This window comes from Psittacula echo (assembly GCF_963264785.1).
Source record: "Psittacula echo genome assembly, chromosome: 3".
NCBI classification, from domain to species: Eukaryota; Metazoa; Chordata; class Aves; order Psittaciformes; family Psittacidae; genus Psittacula; species Psittacula echo.
The window spans coordinates 103,592,837-103,615,328 of record NC_137736.1 but is presented as its reverse complement, the minus strand read 5'-3'; the positions used below and the strand labels follow the sequence as shown (position 1 = coordinate 103,615,328).

General features: G+C 37.1%; 1 protein-coding gene across 4 annotated transcripts in view; it reads left to right on the top strand.

Annotated features, from left to right (window-relative positions):
* The window catches only part of NBEA (neurobeachin), a gene marked incomplete at both ends in the record, with an annotated part of 526,482 nt that overhangs the window by 303,042 nt on the left and 200,948 nt on the right, over positions 1–22,492 (top strand). For all 4 annotated transcript variants that reach the window (XM_080613294.1, XM_080613295.1, XM_080613292.1 and 1 more), the window contains one exon: positions 17,225–17,349. In XM_080613294.1, the coding sequence (XP_080469420.1) occupies positions 17,225–17,349 (125 nt within the window). The remainder of the gene's footprint in view (positions 1–17,224; positions 17,350–22,492) is intronic.

Genomic DNA, 22,492 nt, shown 5'->3' with positions numbered 1-22,492 from the left:
GAATAGGCCCTAAGGGACAAAATGACTGGATCTGTCCATTTGTGACTATTAACTGGTGGCTGATAAAACTCTAGCAGATAAGTGTCTGACAAGCGTGCATTACTGAGTCAGGTCTGAACTTTGTGTTTCCATGAGTGTGAGATTTTTAGTGTGTTTCTTTTCCACTATGTTAGCTATGCTGAAGGCTGCACAGATATTTGTGAGTTAGCAGCAAAATGGTCTTCACTGTGCAAGAGGTGACATTTCAGCTGGGGAACAAAGGCTTGTCAGACAGCATCAACAAGACTCTATCAATTACAGAAATTATAGGAAGTAGTCCAATTACTGGCAGGGAGTAAATTCTGAATCATACTGCCTTCTCACTGGTCACCAAATCACTTCGGTCATTAACTGTGGTTTTTTCATTATCAATCTGTTGAGTTGTACTGCCTGTTTGGAAGATAATATTGCTGTTATCAGGAATTAATTTTTAACATAATGTTGTAAGTATGGAGGAAAGTAAAGCAAGAGTAGTTTCATGGCATTGTATGTAGATATCATGGCACAATATCATTTTCCTAAGCTCACCCTGAAGCTAAATATTTTTCAAGAGGTAGGTTAAATTAAAGCAGAATGTTTTTAGGGGGTTTTTTTGCTCTGAGCAAGAGCACATTTTTGTGGGGGTTTGTTTGTTGTTGTTGTTGTGGGTTTTTTTTCCAAAAACCACAAAAGAAACTTTTACAGATTCAATATTAAGCCAGAAATAGCAGCTTTCTTCTTGGTCCATAATCCAGCTTTACTACTCCGTGGGGGGATATGGCTATTAAAACAATAGTAGATCCATTACATATTGTGCTTTTGTTTGTATGAACAGTTTGGAACCATATTGTTATCTGCAGAGGTTATAGACCAGCTACAGAAAGACAAGGATGCTTCAAGTTGATGATAATATGAGTATGACCAAAACAACCTAGTAGTTTGGAAAAGAAATTGTCACAAAAGGTCTTAATCTATAAATATTTATCTGCAGAACAATATAGAGGAAAAAACTGAAGCATTTGGTCTTCTGCTGGCAGGACAAGGAGCCTTATGCTTGTTCAGTTAAACATTAGGGAAAAAAAAAACAACCCACAGCTGTTGAGCGATACAGAGTGCAGGCCTGATGTGTATATTCACCCCCCTAGTCCAATGTTGCTTTGGTTGCTTAAATAAAGTGTGAGGTGCTCAACAAAAGCTATTCTAGAAATGTATTAGAGTTCTTTATTTAATAAAGTCCTATAAAGCATGATATGAGAATAGAATCTGTATTCATTTTCTGTATAAAAACATTAATAATCTTTCAGACTGATTTAGCAGCTTTTCACACTGTTGTCAATTCAGTCAATTTCTTATTAGTTATTTTGGAAGCTTTTCACTAGTTTGGCTTTCTGGTTTGTTTGCTTGCCTCTTTAACAAAGAGCTGTTTTAGAAAGCAGAAAAAAGTTAACAAAATAACCTCAACTAAAGTCTTATTTGTATGTAATAAAGAACAGTTACTATAAATCTTTTTCTACCAGTGTTCAATCTGCAGTGTAAAAATACATAGTTATTCTGCCAGTAGTTTAAAGCATTTTCTCAAATTTTGGTGAAATTCAGCCCCTGACATACATCCTGAAACATGTCTCAGTTTAAATGTTGTTGACTTTAACAGGATTTTTCATATGTGTATAATTAAACAAACTCATACTTCCTTTTAGAATTTGGCCTAATTTTTTTGCCTAATTTTTTTTTGTCTTTAAAAATATGCATATACTACACCACAGATTCAGAATCTCCAAAATAATGGTTTCTATTTTTTGACTTCATATTATGCATAATAAAGAATATTCTGGTTTTAAGTATTTAACTCTTAGGCTTTCTTGATTGCTTTAATAATATAGTCTGATCTTTTGAGCATGTCAGCTTTTATTTCCATTGCTTGAATTTATATAGTTTTTGTTTTCCTGAGTAAATATTTTTATGCTCCTTATTTTGTGTCAGCTCAAAAGAATTTTGTTTCCAGTAAGGCATTGGCAGTCTGAATCTGGGGATTTTGAATGCTGACCCTCTGGTTGTCCATTGCTGTTCTACAGCAATAAAGTCATAAGCTTGTTCTTTAAAAGAGGAACTTTGATTTTTTTTATTATTTGTTTATACAGAGGAGATTATTTCTGTGATTTTTGTCTATTTAATATTTCAGGATTCCCTTTAGGAAGTCAATCAGGTGATGAGTAGATGCTTTCTTGTAACTTGTAGTGATATAAGACTGGAACAAGTCAATCTGCTACTTTCTCCAGCTCTCTCATTTAACAGTATCCATATAGCCTATAAATCTCATCTTCTCTATCCTGCCTCTTGGATTTCACTCAATCATGTGATTTTTTTTACCTGATCCTTCCCTTGACAATTCCACACAAGTCTTAGATGCCAGATTCTTTTGTGAGAACTCCAGGTTTTACTTTCTCTGCTGTTGAGACCTTTGTTACTTGAGACAAGAGCAATAGGATTCCTATCACCCAACTTTTCCCAAGGTGCAAATAGTTTTCTCCATCGCCTATGAAATGGGCTTGGGTTGATTAGTTAAATGTCAATAATGTTGACATCTTAAGTTAGATAAAAGGAACTCAACACAGCTATCATTTGGCATAATTTGACAACTTTAATCTTCCAGTAAATTACAACTGTTAATTGCTAGTATTAACTTCCCAGTAATTGAACTGTGCCTCCCAGATTGCGAGAAAGGAAAACAAATTTTATGCGGTCATAGGCAGTTTGGTCCCTGTAGAAAAAGCAGTTTCCAAAAATAAGGTGATAGTCAACCTTGCATCATCTCCAGACAATTTCCTCCAAGTTGATCATTAGAAATTGGAGAAACTCTGAGACTGGCATAACCTGTTCCATGGCTCTTAAGCCACATGTGACTTTTCAGCACTTCATGTTCAACTCTCTTGCCAGACTTGTGTCCAAAGAGCTTTGGCAGAAAACTATTCTGGATGATCAGATTCATAGCTTCGAGAAAGTAAGCCAGAAAAAATACCATCACCAAATAGGCTTCAAACAGAGGTACAGGCTGAGTCCAGCTCCATTTTGTCTCACTTTTTCCCACTTTTGAATTACTCCTAGAATATTGTCACTTCTCAACACATAGCTTCTATTTCACAGTCATGTGAAGTTTTTGATTTTTGCTTTCTTGGGTCAGGAAATTTGGCTACCTTTTTTAGGTACCTTTTAAGGCAGAGCAGCACATCCTTCTGTTCCCTGAATTATGGTTCCTTCCTCCATCAATGGTCTACCTTAGTACTGATCCAGTCAGTAAACTTTCTTTCTGGTATAATAGATGGTTTTGAATTCTTGTTTCTCATTCTCCATGCAAACTATAGCAATAAAGTCTTAAAAAGAACCCTTGCAATGAATGTGTAATAGATGAAATCATCTTGAACAAGGGTGAGGATTGTAATTCCTCATGGTGATTCTACACAGAGAAGTGGTGGGATTTTGTATAAATTTATTAAATTGTTGCTACTGATTTCTCTTTAACTGTGGTATTAAGTAAGATACAGCCGAATGTACATTCTATATTATATATGTAAAGAAACTCCGTATAGGAAATCATACTATACAATATCAACTGAACTATGAAAGTACATGGAAAATGCAGAAAATACATGTAGTCATGTCACAGGTTTGTGCTACAAACAAGGGAAAAGTCAGCTATGTCTCATGATTGTTACACAGAATTGCTTAACAGATTAAGTAGCTAAAAGACAGGAAAACATGAAAAAGTATTTCCAGAATAATGAGTTATCAAATACTTTGTATGCAAAATTTCTGTAAAGCCTATGCTGCTTCTTTTTCAAAACCCACAGAAATAGATTTTTTTTTTCTTCAAGACACAGAACAAGGAAGTTTTAATTCTGTGTTTTCTTCCTTTTTTTTTTCTTTTCATGTCATGTAGGCTTGTTCTCCCATGAGTTTTGCAAAGCTAAAAATAAGTCATTAGGTCACGCTGATATATTTTGGGATATTTCATAGAAGACCTTTTCTATACTTCTAAAGAACCTCTTGACTTTCAAAAATAATATATAAATAGAACAGTTTATATTTACTTGCAAAGCTGGTTTCTTAGCTCTTACAAAAAATTCCCAGGAATGAAAAAGATCAAAGTTAAGATTATTGAGCATTTATTTGATAGTATTGTAAATATAGTCTCTATTAAAAATTCTGTAAATTCTGTAGCACTCATGGCTATGCCACTTGGCAAATGTTTATTTCATCAATACAAGTTGCATTTGTGGATAGGAATAACTGTTTATACACCAGTCAATATATATCCACTAACAGGACCAGCATGTCTTTGTTTCAATCCTTAAGAACAATATTAGGTTTAAAGCTAGATGTATGCTTTGTCTTAACTTATACTTTATTTCCATATGATACTTAGGAGAAAAAGAAATCTGTCCCAAAAAACTTGCAGAAAGTTTAAAACTTTAGACTTCTATAAATTTTTAATGCAAAGATTTCCAATAACCAAGCTTGAAACAACGTTTTGCAAAAATAATTATTCTGTTGAAATAGTGTATTTATTAGACTTGCATTTTAATAAACAGCTGGGCATGATGGAAATTAAAATAATTGCCTAGGTAAAACTTTATTATTTATTTATTAGGTTTTGGTTGCTGTTGCTGTTCATTGATAAGCCTTAAAGAAGCAAATTATTTCATCACAATGCCAGGTTTATAGGTTAGATGTCTTTAAACAGTTGCAGCTTGAATAATTTGTAAGGGTTTGAAACAGTAATTCATTATGGGATTTTAGAATAACACTTTAAAAATATTTAGATGAAATATTTTTTCTTTCTTCTAATTAAAGGTTTTGAGAGACCAAATTTCTATTCCTGGATGCTATAGCCTTCAAGCTGTGACTTATGAACACGAGTAACTAATGAGATAATGAGTCGTAGCTATCAATCGCAACCCTGCAGTTTATGTTAAAAGTACAGGTCTAGATTTTTTGACAAGCCATTGCTGGTTTGCCTTGAAACTGGACTGTAATTGATATGCTCAGTAGCTTCTTAAGTAGTTCTTACATGAGAAATTCAGACACCTTAATCTGTGCATCTGAAATGGAGCAGACAGTTTGGGCAGCATCCTCATCAGCAGTCACATATGTTATCCCTACTTACAAGTCTGAGCCTTTTGTGTATCACCACAAGCAAGCCAATAAGGCATCTAATTTTTCAAGAGCTTCAGCAAACTCATTTACTTTGAATGCCCACTTTGAAAACTTGGGACTGTTTTTTCACTTGTTCAAGCACAGTAATCCTAAATGAACCAACTTTTATCTGGTATTTTACTCTTCTAGAATTGCAGCTAAGTCACAAAAGCCTAGATTTTTTTAAAACCCAGCGTATATTTGATATGATAGAGAACAATCTTGAAATACAGATTAAATTAGTTTTCTTGTAAAAGGTGTCTGCTTCATCAAAACTGCAAAATCTCAGAACTTCCATGCTGTGCTGATGTGGACCGTATGGGGCTGACATTTACAACAACCTAGGGAGGGACCCCAGCCTCCAGCTTTGCTTATCAGAATTTCTTAATGCAGTAGTATTCAGAAGTCAAAGGGAAAATGGATTTTATTTTCTTTTTCCTACCAGAAAAGATAGAAAAAGCTAATTAAAAGATCTAGTGGTGTTCATTTCTCTCAGGAGCAAAATATCCTATCATTTACATAAGTAGAAAAGATAGCATTCATGCAGAAGGCAAAGGAGAAGGGTATTTATGTGAGATTTGAATAAATTATTCTGTCTTCCCTTTTCAGTGCTACACCTGAACAAAGCATATAATACTAAAAAACAAAACCAAACCCCAACCGAACCACAGTTAGATGGGCAAGGATTGTTTCTGGGGACTTAGGTTTTGTTCTTTTTTTTTACTAACTTTTGTGCAGAAAGGGAGTCAGCTGATAAGATGCTATACCAAAGGCAAAGCATAACTACAAGAGACCAGTGGTCATCACACCAGTTTATTTGTTTTTTACTGCAACCAATTAGTCACCTTCCCAGGGTAGAACAAACCACCATGCTATATGTCTTAATTTTAGTAACCTTAAAATGTATTGCAGTTTAGTGTTTCCAGGGATGCATTTTACTCTTCCTAGAATATGGTTCACTTGCATTCTGTTGTTATTGATAGTTTGGTTTTAAAAAAAACCCATTGTGATTCTGGTGACTTAAATGCTGACAGTTAATGTATCAACTTTTTATGATGCCTCAGTTGTTAATTTAATGTCACTGGATTAACTGAAAGGAACGGAGTATAAAACTTTAGGAAATCGTATCGTTTCATTTAGCTTTACTACATGTAATGTCCTACTGTTGCACATTAGGTTTTTGATTGATTTGCCAAAAATATCTCATATTACTGTAAATTTATGTTTTATGTTAGATCAAGTTAATAATTAAAAATTTGTGTTTACCTATAGTTTTACTTTGTAGACATTTGACTTATTGTCATTTTCACTGCTATTTTTTCAACAGGTACCTGGCTCTTTCTTACATTTTTTCCCAGATAGCTTTATGCATGGTTAGTCTTCTTTCCCTAAAACTACTGCTTCTTGGTATAAATTTACTACTATTTAATATATAGCAGCCATTTTAGAATGAGCATCTCATTCCGGAGATCTGAGCTTTGTAAAAAATCTGGACTTCAGCATAATTGTTAGTCCTTCTTTGTGTGTTTGTTACCATTTTGTTCCTTCAGACTCTGTTGTCTGCATTCTTTATAAATTTGCCTGATGATCAGAAGCAAGTTACTGGCCCATACAATATGACCTGAGAATTAACTGCATTAGAAGTCTGTGTTTCAGGTACTACCACAGCTAAAAGAAACACCTCTATTGCTGCAGCCTCATCCTCACATTTACTAATATTACTGTCCTTTCTGATGGCTCATGTAACTGAAGATTAAATGCCCATAGCATGGGGAACAAACAAGAGGAATTAGAGATGAGTGCACGTCTATGGGGGTATGATATAATAGGCATCACAGAAGCATGGTGGGATGGCTCCTCCGACTGGAGTGTTGTAATGGAAGGTTACAGGCTCTTTAGAAAAGACAGGCCCGGCAGGCCAGGAAGGGGAATTGCTATTTATGTTAGGGATAGGCTGGAGAGTATGGAACTCTGTCTGGGGACAGGTGAGCAGTCAATAGAGAGTTTGTGGGTCAGGGTTAAAGGGAGAACAGCAATGGGGGACATTACTGTGGGGATCTGTTACAGACCACCTGATCAAGAGGAATCTGCGGACAAAGCACTCTATAGACAGATAGGAAAAGCCTCACGCTCACAGGCCCTTGTTCTCATGGAGGACTTCAACCACCCTGACATCTGTTGGAGTGAAGGTACGGCCCGGCACAAGCAATCCAGGAGGTTCCTTGATTGTGTGGAAGACAATTTCCTTCTGCAAGTAATAGAGGAGCTGACAAGGAGAGGTGCCATGCTTGGCCTCGTGCTCACCAACAGGGAAGGGCTGGTTGGAAATGTGACGCTTCAGGGCAGCCTTGGATGCAGTGATCATGAGATGGTCGAATTCGAGATCCTCGGGACAGTGAGAAGAGCGTGCAGCAAGCTCACTGCCCTGGACTTCAAGAGAGCAGACTTTGGCCTCTTCAGGAACCTGCTTAGTAAGGTTCCATGGGATATAGCCCTAGAGGGCAGGGGGGCCCAAGACTGTTGGTTGTTTTTCAAGGGTCACCTACTACAGGCTCAGGAGTGTTGCATCCCAACTAGAAGGAAGTGCATCAGGAGGGCCAGGAGACCTCCTTGGATGGAAAAGGAGCTGCTGAGGAAAATTCAAAGGAAAAAAGAGGCTTATAGAAGGTGGAAGCAAGGACAGGCAGCCTGGGAAGAATACAGGGATGTTGTCTGGGAAGCTAGGGACCAGGTTAGGAAAGCTACAGCCCAGTTAGAATTAAACTTCACTAGGGATGTTAAGAATAACAGGAAGGGATTCTATAGGTACGTAGCGAATAAAAGACAGACTAGGGACAACAGGGGCCCTCTACGGAAGATATCAGGAGAACTGGCTACCCTGGATTTGGAGAAGGCTGAGATTCTTAATGACTTCTTTGCCTCGGTCTTCACTGGCAAAAGCTCTGACCACACCACCCAAGTCTTGGAAGGCGGACGCAGAGACTGTGAGAATGAAGACCCTAGTCCCACTGTAGGAGAGGATCTGGTTCGAGACCATCTTAAAAACCTGAACGTGCACAAGTCCATGGGACCTGCTGAAATCCATCCGTGGGTCCTGAAGGAGCTGGCGAATGAAGTTGCTAAGCCACTGGCCATCATATTTGAAAAATCATGGCAGTCAGGTGAAGTTCCTGACGACTGGAAAAAGGGAAATATAACCCCCATTTTCAAGAAGGGGAAAATGGATGACTCAGGGAATTACAGACCATTCAGTGTCACCTCTGTGCCTGGCAAAATCTTAGAATCATAGAATAGTTAGGGTTGGAAAGGACCTTAAGATCATCTAGTTCCAACCGCCTCACCATGGGCAGGGACACCTCACACTAAACCATGCCACCCAATCTTGGAGCAGATTCTCCTGGAAGGCGTGCTAAGGCACATGAAAAGCAACAAGGTGGTTGGTGACAGCCAGCATGACTTCACTAAGGGGAAATCCTGCCTGACCAATTTGGTGGCCTTCTATGATGGGGCTACGGAACTGATGGACAGGGGCAGAGCAGTTGACATCATCTACCTGGACTTATGCAAAGCATTCAACACTGTCCTGCATGACATCCTTGTCTCTAAATTGGAGATGCATATATTTGATAGATGGACCACTCGGTGGATAAAGAACTGGCTGGATGGCCACATGCAAAGAGTTGTGGTCAATGGCTCAATATCCGTCTGGAGACCAGTAACGAGTGTTGTCCCTCAGGGACTGGTGTTGGGACCGGTCTTGTTCATCTTTGTCGGTGACATGGACAGTGGGATTGAGTGTGCCCTCAGCAAGTTTGCCGATGACACCAAGCTGTGTGGTTCAGTTGATACACTGGAGGGAAGGGATGCCATCCAGAGGGACCTTGACACGCTTTGAGGTGGGCTGATGCCAACCTTATGAAGTTTAACCATGCCAAGTGCAAGGTGCTGCACCTGGGTGAGAGCAATCCCAGGCACAGCTATAGGTTGGGCAGAGAAGAGATTCAGAGCAGCCCTGCAGAGAAGGACTTGGGGGTGTTGCTCGATAAGAAAATGAACAGGAGCTGGCTTCAGTGTGCGCTCACAGCCCAGAAAGCCAATCATATCCTGGGCTGCATCAAAAGGAGCATGACCAGCAGGTCGAAGGAGGTTATCCTGCCCCTCTACTCTGCTCTTGTGAGACCTCACTTGGAGTATTGTGTGCAGTTCTGGTGTCCTCAACATGGAAAGGACATGGAACTGTTGGAACAAGTCCAGAAGAGGGCTACGAGGATGATCAGGGGGCTGGAGCACCTCCGTTATCAAGAAAGGCTGAGAAAGTTGGGTCTGTTCAGCCTGGAGAAGAGAAGGCTGCATGGAGACCTCATAGCAGCCTTCCATTATCTGAAGGGGGCCCATAAGGATGCTGGGGATGGAGTATTCGTTAGGGACTGTAGTGACAGGACAAGGGGTAACAGGTTCAAACTTAAACAGAGGAAGTTTAGATTGGATATAAGGAAGAAATTCTTTGCTGTGAGGGTGGTGAGGCACTGGAATGGGTTGCCCAGGGACGTTGTGAATGCTCCATCCTTGGTGGTGTTCAAGACCAGGTTGGACAAAGGCTTGGGTGGCATGGTTTAGTGTGGAGTGTCCCTGCCCATGGCAGGGGGGTTGGAACTAGATGATCTTAAGGTCCTTTCCAACCCTAACTATTCTATGATTCTATGAATTGAGTCACTCAACACTGTATTCATAAAAAAACACCTTTTAAAATATTAAATTTGACCTATATTTCTATGAGTACTTATCATCCTTTTATTTAAATGGTAAGCTCTTTTTCTGACACTTTTTCCCGTCTCCTCTGAAACTCTGCCAAATATGTACTGATGTTTAACAATTATTATTCTTCTGCATGTGTACTTAAGATAAAAAATATTGTTAAGAATTCCTAAAGATTTTTTAAACTCCTATTTATAAATCTTTTACTATCTTTTTGAACTTTCTCTGCATTAGATGTTCCTCAGGTTATTGAAATCTTTATTTTAATATGCGTGAGTGTTTCCTGGGTTTAGTATTATTGTTAGTTTTCAGTATTTCCAGTTTTATTTCTGTGATTCTCTAGCATGCTTTTTGGAAAAACATAATGGAGCTTTGTGATTTTTGTAACAAAATGTCTTTTTTGTGTAGAGTAACTATACTAGTTATGCTAATTAAGGCTTCTGATACATATGTGCAATAGGGTGTTTTTTGGTTTTAGCCGTTATAATGCAGAATATGATTTCTGCATACCTGTCTCACCATCTTGATAAAAACAGTAGTCACTGTTTCAGTTTCAAGCACAATGCGAAAAGCCTTCACTCTAATGCAATTACTGTATCTGCTGCTATACTGCTTGAAACAGTTATTTGTTCTTTCATTGATACAAAAGACAATATTACTTAGATTTTCTGGCAAATAGATTTATATTTTGGCTTATACTTTTAAACCCTAATACTGCGTAATAATTACTTGGATTTTTTTTGTGTTTTCAAGTTTTATTTTACTTTAAAAAAAAATATGGATTTTCTATTCTTCATATTACCTTAGGGAAATGCTTTATACTTTTCTAACATACTTTTTTTTCTTATTTCTCGAAACACAGTCACAATTCCACCCTGTAAAAAGAATTTTTTTTTTTTTTTTTTTTTGCTTTTTAAAATATGTTACATAAAAGCAACCAGGACTAATTATTGAAATTATAGGTCATCAGTTCCTTGCCTTTTCTATGCAGTTTCCCACTATTACAAAGGCTATGGATTCTCTGACATCCTTTTAATTCTGTGACCCACCTCTTTTTCCAAACAACTTTTTCCCCTTCCCCCATGCCTGCAGGCTCATTCCTCTTCATTAACATATTCGAACTTAATCTCTTCCATCTGGCAGCCCATCCTTTGGCCTGCAGTCTAAAGATCTTTTATGAACATGTGTACTGCTACTCTCCACTGCTTGTATTTGCCTTTAGTTGCTGTAGCTCTAGGTGACACCCAGCAAACCCTATTTATACGTTAACAGGGACTGTGTTTCATAGCCACGGAGCTGCTGTCACAGATGCTGACTGCCCACAGGGTGCACAAAGGCTTGATATTTAGGATAGATGATATTCAGGATAGATGATATTCATAAGTAAAAGACAAAAACCTTCCCATACAATTCATCAGAGCTGTGGCCATAGGAGTTAACAGAAAAATGCTTCCAAAAGTTGTCTTGAAAAAGTTCAAGCTGTAGAAATGTTGGGAAAAGGCAGGGAGGACTTTGCTGCACAGGCCTGCTTGATATTCTTCTAAATAATTTTGGTAGAAGGGCGCTACACGATTTTTCGTCTACAGTGGTAGTAGGTTTGGTTATCTGAAATACTTTGGTCTGTCTGAGTAATCTCTGTCCCCAAATATATGGAAGGTGTGTGTGGTACGGGAGCAAAGAGAATTATACAGAATTCTGGGCAGTTCTGAGTTTTAGAGCAATCTGACCTTGGGGGACTTCAGAGCTGTTTGGTCTAACTTATCAAAGTCCACCTTGGCTACCTTGGATACCATAACACAACTTTCCATCCTGTGCTGGTCTTTAACAAGATAAAATGCTGTTCCAAGTAGGAGAATGTACATAGCTAACTGCTAAGTGGGCACCAGTGATAATGGTGGCAGTGAAACATAATTTTCAGTCCTTCAGTAAATGTAGTAAAATAAGGCTTTTTCCATTGAAACATTTGCACTTTGTGTCTGTATTAACTTTATGAAAGACTGCAAATCTGGAATTCAGGTTTAAATTTGCAACATGCACACCACTCCAAACAAGTTTTGTAATATCACTAGTTTCATGCCAGTCCCCATTATGATAAGGATGAGAAAGGTTTATATTGGATTATATTACAGTTTGTAAGGAAATTATCTTGAGAGTTAAACTCACGGTGCAGATTTCTTTGGATTATGTGTTTTAGGGTGCATTTTAAATAACTGTTCAGTTAAACAGATACAGATATATTTCTTTTTTTTTGAAATATGTAGAAGTAGCTCATGAATGATGATATGAACTTTTAGTTGTTAAAAAAAAAAATCATTACAGTATACTTAATATGCACCTTTTCATTAAAACAAGCCTGATTCAAAATGTCACTTAACTGGTATAAAATATGGGGGAATAAGAAATTACACAATTGGTGTGGAAATAAGGATTATCAATAATCCTTAGTTGGATAGATGGAACTAGATGGATAGTTGGAACTAGATGATCTTAAGGTCCTTTCTAACCCTAACTATTCTTTGATTCTATAATATACATTATTTAAGAAAGTAAAACCTGTATGGTACTTGTTGCAGAGATAAATTACTAAAATTACTTGATTTAGACAAGTCGCTTCTAGGAAAAATGGATTGTAGCACAAACAGATCTGGACAATTTGCAGACGTGCTCTTTTCTAGACTGACTTGTGCCTGATACAGCATTAGAAGTTGTTGTTCTGCTTGATTTACAGCCATCATTTAGAATTACCTTTCAGTTACCTAAGTTCCTGAATAATCTTAAAGCCTGAATAATATCCACAGGATTATAATGTAAGTATTTCTAAAGTACTGTAATCTAGGACTAGACAACTTAATACTGATTCAGTCTATAGCTCTGGATTTTTAAAGCAAGTTAAATTCTTAGTTTTAGGTGGCAGCTTGTGGCCTCAGTCTTCTACTTACTAGTATTTTTTAATCTAATTAAAAAACTTAATAATATAACGTTTTAGGAAAATCCCACTAGTTTATTTGTCTATAATGCAAGTGATGAATCTCAGCCATTCAAAACTTTCAAAACTGTAAATATAGCCACCAGATTTTCAGGTGTCTGCTTTCTTGCTAACTGTAGGGTGGGAGAAGGTATCTTGTCTTTTTATTAAAGATGTTGCTTGAAGAGACAAGGGTGAATCAGACGGTAACTGGTGATGATTCAGAAACCTTTTCTCCAGGGTTCAGATACCATCTTACAATATCCAGAAGTATGTAATAACATTGTGGGATAGACTCCTGTAGAACCCTGTGGAGAACTTCAGTTGCGTTTTAAAAAGCCTTATAATTTGTGATTAGAGGTAAGGTTTGCGTTCGTTATCTCTAAATTTTTGTTTTGCACAATCATTACATATTTCACGCTTTGATCTCTGATGAACTTGACCCTTTTCTGGATCCCTAAAATAGACTTTGTCCTCTGACAATTTCATCAGTTCTTTACTTAGCACTTAAAATAGTGACTTTAAAAAAATAATGACTTCATTAAAAGAGTGAGCTGGTTTACTTTCATCTGAGAATACACCTTATTCTTCAGACTGATCTAAGGCCCAGTTAGAATTAAACTTGGCTAGGGATGTGAAAGATAACAGGAAAGGATTCTATCATTACATTGCAAATAAAAGACTAGGGACATCTGCCTGGACTTGTGCCAAGCGTTCAACACTGTCCCGCATGACATCCTTGTCTCTAAATTGGAGAAACATCAAATTGATAGATGGACCACTCGGATAAAGAACTGGCTGGATGGCAGCACACAGGGAGTTGTGGTCAATGGCTCGATGTCCGGCTGGAGACCAGTAACGAGTGGTGTCCCTCAGGGATCGGTGTTGGGACCGGTCTTGTTCAACATCTTTGTCAGTGACATGAACAGTGGGATTGAGTGTGCCCTCAGCAAGTTTGCCGATGACACCAAGCTGTGTGGTTCGGTTGATACGCCGGAGGGAAGGGATGCCATCCAGAGGGACCTTGACACGCTTTGAGGTGGGCTGATGCCAACCTTGTGAAGTTTAACCATGCCAAGTGCAAGGTCCTACACCTGGGTCGGAGCAATCCCATGCACAGCTACAGGTTGGGCAGAGAAGAGATTCAGAGCAGCCCTGCAGAGAAGGACTTGGGGGTGTTGCTCGATAAGAAAATGAACAGGAGCTGGCTTCAGTGTGCGCTCACAGCCCAGAAAGCCAACCGCATCCTGGGCTGCATCAAGAGGAGTGTGACCAGCAGGTCGAAGGAGGTGATCCTGCCCCTCTGCTCTGCTCTTGTGAGACCTCACTTGGAGTATTGTGTGCAGTTCTGGTGTCCTCAACATGGAAAGGACATGGAACTGTTGGAACAAGTCCAGAAGAGGGCTACAAGGATGATCAGGGGGCTGGAGCACCTCCTTTATCAAGAAAGGCTGAGTGTGGAGTCTCCTTCTCTGGAGACATTCAAAACTCGCCTGGACACCTTCCTGTGTAACCTCATCTAGGTGTTCCTGCTATGGCAGGGGGGATTGGACTAGATGATCTTTTGAGGTCCCTTCCAATTCCTAATGTTCTGTGATTCTGTGAAAGTTGGGGATGTTCAGCCTGGAGAAGAGAAGGCTGCCTGGAGACTTCCAGTATCTGAAGGGGGCCTATAAGAATGCTGGAGAGGGACTCTTCACTAGGGACTGTAGTGGTAGGACAAGGGGGAATGGGTTAAAACTTAAACAGGGGAAGTTTAGATTGGATATAAGGAAGAAGTTCTTTACTGTGAGGGTGGTGAGGCACTGGAATGGGTTGCCCAAGGAAGTTGTGAATGCTCCATTCCTGGTGATGTTCAAGGCCAGGTTGGACAAAGCCTTGGGTGACATGGTTTAGTGTGAGGTCCCTGCCCATGGCAGGGAGTTGGAACTAGATGATCTTAAGGTCCTTTCCAACCCTAACTATTCTATGATTCTATGATTAATGAAATTAATGGATTACCAGATTAAAACACAGAAAAAGTTAAAAATGAGATTTTTTTAATTCTTTGAATATTTCTTAATTTCATTAAAAGTTTTTAATTCTTATCAACCTAACAGCCTTTTTTTATTAATATTGTGGAGACAAATGTCATTTCAGAGAACTCTCGTACTTAAAGTGTTTTCTTTAATATCTTTGCTTCCTTTCCATCCTTACTTACTCTTAGATGAAATTAAAAAGGAAACATTTTTAAAATTAAAAAAGGGAAATCCTTTAAAAAAATCACTGTCATAAAAACTTCTGAATTGTCTTTGATACCATCAGTTTAAGATCTATACTTGGAGTGTGCAAGGAGTCTTTAAGCTTTGTCTTTTAAAGCATGGGGCAGTTACCTACTCATTTTTGCATTCATATCACATATGGGTCAAGTCACAGTAAAATTAATCAGTGCTCAGTGTAGGAGGAAAAATGGTGAACTGATACTTCAGGCTAACAGGACAAGTCTAGCAGAAACTGTACCATACCACAAAGCCAAAGTAGGCTATTTTACTTAGCAAAAGATAACTGGCAGTCAAGATAGCAAGATATTTCTATCTCAAAGCACACAAGCTAGGCTATTAATGCTGCATCTTCCCACCATGGGAGCTCAAAGTCACTGCCTCACCTTTACACAAGATGTTCTGAATTGTTCTCGATGAGGAAGCAGCTCCCACTGAACTCCTGAAGTTGCCTCCTTACTGCTTGTAGATAAGTAAAATGCCTGCTCTGCAAGGTAGCAGTGAAAGTAGGATCTTCATACAGACTCAATAAGTATATAGTGAAAATGTCATTCAGAATGCAAAAAAGCCCAACACTGACTAAAAATTATGATGTGCTGCTTCTTAAAATTTGTAACTAGAATGTATGCTGGAACATCCACTCCCCTTGGTGCTGTGTGCTCCAGAACTGATCCAGGTTTTATGACAGCAGTTAGTAAAATTGGACAAGAACTCATGCAAGCATGAAAAAAAAAAAAAGGGTTAAGACTGTAAAAAATGAAAAGGTCTGTTCTACATTATAGCATAATTCTGCATTTTCTCTGGAAAAGGCTACAAGCATGTAGCTTCTCAAAATGAATGCAATATAGAAAACAGTGGCTGAAGTGACACATGGTAAAATCTAGCAAAGATGTAGCCCATACTTATGAGTTGAAAACTTTCCTTTATTTTTTCATCTTCCTTTTGACCACACACCTCCAGGATTCTGCAGATAGACTGAAAGTGGTTTAAAGCATTTGTTCCCTGGTTATGGTATGAAAGGTCGTGATCTGCAGAATCATTTTAGCTGTGTTCTGTGTTCATTTAAGAGTTTGATGTTAAAGATGCATCCGCAAACATTCTGGGTATTTGATAGTAATCGAAAAAATTTTTATGATGTTGGCTTAAAATACAGCTTAGCCCAAATACCTCACAACATACTTATAAAATTGATGTGGGAGATGTTAGTGTTGATAAGATCAAGAAGTTGTCTGAAAGTGGAGATGGTAATTTCTTTAGAACCAAAGCTGAATACCTGATGATTATATATATGCATGTTTTGACTCAAGTATAGGTTAACTATGTCTTCTGTCATTCTACAAAACTTTAATATGGCTTTTGAATGTAAAAAGGCAATGTGATGCAAAGATGGCCATGGTTGTTAATGGTTTGTATTAGCTGAAAGCTATAAAATCATCCTAGTACTCTGTTAGTGCTGGCATAATAATTTACCAAGACAATTACCACATGGTGGAATTTTTTTGCTGCTCTAATTCAGTGTTATTAATAATGAATAAAACTGCAATTTTCTCAGGTTGCTAGGGGCAGTAGGGAATTATTTCAATGAATATTTCAGCACATTAGTTTAATCATAGTTCCACAAAATTCAAGTGGGCAATATTTTATACTTCTAAGTTCAGTCTGCTAAGGGACCATAATCATTAAATTGCAAACTATTTGCACTGAGGTTCATTCTATGATTTACAAGTCTTGTTAAAAACACTGTAAAAGAAAGCAAGCTGTGCCATTAATACTTGTAATTTGATGCTGCATTTGTTAATGGGCTCAGCGTGATTAATGTTTTTAGCAGCAGGCAGAACATTTTGAGACAGGCAGGGCTGAGGTTTATAATATATAAATGCGTGTAAAGAAACATTAGAATATTGTATGTTTTAGTAATACGTGTTTTTACAAGATTGTATTCCTGAAATAGAAAAGCAGCAATGAAATTATACTATAATGTATGTAAATACAGTTCAAGCTGTGGTAGGTGCTGATGTGTGTGTTCTTTATTTCATAGCCAACTGCATGACTTCTGGCGCTTGGATTACTGGGAAGACGATTTGCGCCGGCGGAGGCGATTTGTTCGCAATGCTTTTGGGTCTACTCATGCTGATGCTCTCCTAAAAGCTGCTGTGGAATATGGTCAGTACTAACTCCTGCTTAAAAATATAGCTTATGATGTTTTCTTTATATCCATGAATCCTTGAAAATCATAGAATCATAGAATAGTTAGGGTTGGAAAGGACCTTAAGATCAAGTTGTGTCCTTTGCTTTCTAAGGACTGTGCTGAGAATTCCTAGGACAACATATTCTTAGAAAAGGAATTCTTTCAATTCTTATACTTTAATGAACCAGAAAACTTGAGCTTGTCAGCTGTAAAATTATCTGATCCCCAAGAGATTCACACTATACCTCTCTAGCATTCCCAGACACTGATTTTGAGACACCAGTAAAAGTAACTGAACTTGTCTCTCTGAAGTGACAACAAAATAGTTAGGCCATCAAACTTATGTGTTGTAATAGTTCCATTCGAGACTTTTCATGGATGAGGAATTAAGTGTTTTTAAATACTATCAGAAGTTTTATCCTGGCATGAATAATCCCAGTCAAAAGTACTTTTTTTTTTTTCCTGCAAATCATGACATACATAAGAACTTATTTAAAATCATTATTTTAAGGATACTTATGCTTTGAATAGTGAACTGACTACAAAGGAGGCTCTAGAAACGTAAAGATTAGATGATGTTTGATTTTCTTGGAGAGGTAGCTAAAGTATAAAAGAGGAAGGAGGAACATGCTTACAAATTCCCTTATATAATCTAAAAGTTTCGTATGTTTAGTGACTTCTGTACAGCAGACTGAATCTGAGTACTCCAGAAGTCTAAAGCAAATATATTTCTCGTGTGTAAGCTGGAGTATCTCGCTAACATATCAAGGAAAGCAATTTTTTAAAGAATATTATGCTTTCTGTCCTTCTTTTTTCTTCAATCAGGTTTTTTTTTTTTATTCAAGTCAGTAGTACTGAAAAAAAATACTGTGTTTCTTTAGAATTTCAGAGTAAAAACTTGAAGTAATCTGCCCAAAGCAAGTTGAACCTTTCAGCTGATCTGTAGCCAAAGGCTAATGTTGCCAGAAGTTCTGAATATGATAGATGTAAAGCTAACTCTGTATGACCTACACATTTCACCAGCTTTGCAGGTTGTTGAGGCAAATAGCTGGGATTCAAACAAGGTTAGACGTAGAAATGAATATATGTGTGTGCAGTTATACTAGCTAGTGTAATTTAATACTTACTTAAACATGAAGACTATCATATGCAGGACTTCAGTCATAAACTGTTGTAAGTTGGGTTAAGGAAGATATTTCTTCCAGTAGTATATAGTATTTCATATTTGACGAAGGGTTATATTCACCATATTCTTCTAAAACATCAAAATACAGATCTTATGAAAGGCAGATACAAAACTGTGCTAGTTGCTATGTTGCTTTTTGTAAGCAAATAATCATCAAAATCATGGGCTTTACATGTTATACAGGTATAAGAACACTTAAACGTATTTTCAGATTTTTATATTAAACTAACATTAAAATAGGAAAAAATCTGATTTATATGCTATTACAAAGTTTTAAGCCTTGGTATTATCCTGGTTTTAAAATAACGGTAGCTTTCCATTTACTTATATGGACTTGTTTCATGCCTTTAGAGCAGGAGTGTTGTATCTTTGGGATAAGATTGCTCTCAAAGGATGCTGGAAATGGTTTGGGTTTTGTTTGGGGCGTTTTTTATAAGAACTACCATACAGCTTGCACTTAAACAATTTCAGCATGTTGCAGAGATTGCCTCCATTTATGTAGTTTTGTTTTCTAGTTTTTTAGTGCAGGTGACAGCTGCCTAGTAGTACAGCTAGTCTAAAAGACAAAGCTACAAGAAAAAGAAATAGAAAAACTGAAGTGGTTTCATACTGGATTATTTCCATATAATTTCATGCTACTCACCTGTTAGTGCATTCAGCATAGAGGAAAATTAAAGTCCAGGTATATTTAGAGGTGGTGTGCATCAAACTTAGTGGTTGCATAAAAATCACAATAGACTGAAGTTGTCTTGAATGTAGAATTAAAACAAATCATTCTAACTTTTGACATGTATTAAAATTAACATCTGGAATTTTAAAACAGCATGCATTAAAGTTATAATTTGTGGATTCTATCTAGATGTATTTTCTTTTGAGAGGCTTAAGCCTTTGGATTTTGATACTGAAACTTTCTAGCTGACCTTTCTCTGTAAGAAAACATCCTTAACACTGATGTTATTTTTATGCCTCTTGGTGTTACTAATGAGTTGAATAATTTATGAGGTTGTCATGTGAAAAGGATTTGGTGCAGTTTGATGTACTTTTAGCCTCTGGTGTTGCGATGTGATTAATAAAGAGCTGGAGGCAGATTTTTTTTCCACAGGGCTTAACTTTCATTGTGGGGTTTTTTTTATTAGATTTGTTTTGATAATTCTGTTTGGAACAGTTTGGTTGAACAATGCCCTTAGCTTCCAAAACTAAGCATGATATCACACTACAGAAAGAAATTAAAGCATTTTGAAAAAATCATACTGCGTAGTTTTCCAGTAACAGTTTTGCTGGTTTTTTTTCTGACCTCAGACATTTTGTTTGTGAGAAATAAACTATTCGTCTCAGCAAAATTTGTTGGGCTTTTGTTATATTAGTAGCAATTTTTTGTCTTGACCGATACCTCTAGTACAAGTAAAGCTATTTTGAGCAACAGTAAAATAGTGGAAACATCTCACAAGTTTTTGTTATCTACATTGACTGTCAGTTATCATTTAGGACTTTGTGCATAAATATCACAATGGAGGAATGTTTAGTCAAAGCCTAAGTCAGCAATCTCCTCAGTGTCTACGATCAAAGGCATCAGCTTAAATAGGTCTGATCAGGCATTGCAGAAGAGGGCAGACGGTTTCAGCTGAGCAAAAATCACAGAGCAAAGATGACAAAATTAATCAGTCATTTCTTTGGCAATAAATAATAAGATGTGCTGAGCACTGCAGATGAGAGAATCTCCAGATACCTTGGAGATGTGCCTGCTTAACACCTGATTTGTCTAAGCTTTTGCAGCCATCAGAATGTGACCTTGATAAATAAAAAAGTGTTCTACAGTCATTCTAGTATTAAATCAGAGTTGATGGTGGATGTATGGATACTGTAATTGTATAATACTTGCAGTCATCAAGGAATAGAAGAGTCTTGGAAATGAAAACTGTGTCTGTGATCTGTATGTTTGTTTTAGAGAAAATACAGCAAACGATAAATTCTACCTTAAAAATATTATTTAAAAAAAAAAGTTGTAATTTTAGCTGATAAGTGACTACTTCCTGTAGGAAACATTATGTATAATCTACTACTGGAAAACAGTATTCTCTCAAAAAATGTCTACTACAGGGCAAGTGAATGAAGCTTCTATTTAACTACAGTCTGTTAGTCAGCTGTTGTATGCATGTTCAAATGTCTGGTTTTGATAAAATATAATATACATACATATATGTATGCGTGTGTGCATCTACAGGCACACACATACACATACATGTGTTTGAAGTATCTGACAAGTAAAAAATATTGCAGTGAGAAATTATAACATATTTATATGGCTATATACAAGTGTTTAAAAAATTATAGCTTATTCCCATGGTTAAGTACTTAGCTGTCCTTTGAAACTGTAGGTACATCCAAGTCATAGCAGCATCTACAGTAGATGTACTGGAGAAATTTTGCCTTTGGATTAGTCTCCTCTATTTCTAAGATTTGCTATTAGGCATTGAATTTGTCTGTAATCTGTTAAAATTACTTTCATATCTAGATTTAGAATTCGTGCATAATTGGTTCAGCATTGCATCATCTGCTGCATCCTTTTTAGTTAAATTCTTACTTAAATAGAAATATAGATTCATTTCTTCCTTTTGTGAAGCTGAAGGGATACTACTTCCTGCAGTATCAAAATGCAAACTATGATGGGATATTGAACTATCTGGAAACTTTACTTAGTAGAGTTTTAATTTTATATTGTCAATGGATTTTAATTCTGTAGTGTCAATGGATTTTAAACAGTTTTTATTTGAAGTTTAGATAACATTTCAATGTAATTGATTAAACTGTAGACTGAAAAGAAAGAAGGAAAAAAGAAAAAAGGATTGTATAAAACATTATAAACTCTACTTCCCCAAATTTTGCTACCAATAAACGCATGACATATGCAGATATGACCCAGTGATTCTGTACATGTGGTGAAAGAACTGCCTGTTCCAGTTAATCACCTTAACAGTTTACAGTTGTTGAAGATTAGTATAGATGAGACACTACTGTACCACCCTGCCAGTGAGACAGAATACTGCTCCACAGAGGTCATCTGAAGAGCAAAATAGTTAATTTATTAAGCTTGGGTCCTTCAGTCTTTGAAGATTGTGGTTCACAAACTGTTTGCACATAGAGGGTGTCCAAGAAAGGCCACATTTTCTAGTCTGCATTGGAGGAAATGAATATGAGTAACTCAGTGCCCATGTTCTAAACATATGTATGTAAGCTGGTCAAATATTTCTAGTGTCTGTACTCAAGAATATTTGGGCTGTTAAGCCAATTATTGTGACAGATCCTGAATGCTTAGCATGGAAAAAAAAAAAAAAAAAAAAAAAAAAAACCAGAAAAAACAAAACTATAAAAGAAAAAAAGCCTTCATAATGCTTCATAATGTAATGTATAATACATTCAAGTTTTGAAACAAAGCTGTAGATATGTCTTACATGTGCAATATGGAAATTGCTTTTGATCTTGCATATTTTAAGTTACTCATTCCATTATGCATTTGGACATCTAATTAGCAACCTTATTTCAAGAGTGGTTCTAGCTGAAGCAGACTGTATATCGCTCCTTCAGGGACTTGCCGTTAGTGCTTTGAGTTTCAGAAAATGTTATGCATGCTCATTATCAGGAATATGGTTTCATTATATAAACAATCAAAAAACATCAGGTTTTGAAATCTGAAATGTGCAAATCTGAAATCTGCTTTCATAAAAGCAGCTGGATTTTGATAGACTTTCAAAGAATTGCAGGCATGATTCCTTCAGGCTGCTGAAGGACTTATATTCACAGACCATTTAGCTTCAGGTAAGCACTACCTTGCGTGGGTTCCCTGGTATGAAACTGGAAGTCTGAAATCCATGGGAACCCATTCTCAAGTCAGAGACTGTCTTCAGAACAGGGACTCGGGGTGTCCCTAAAGAAAG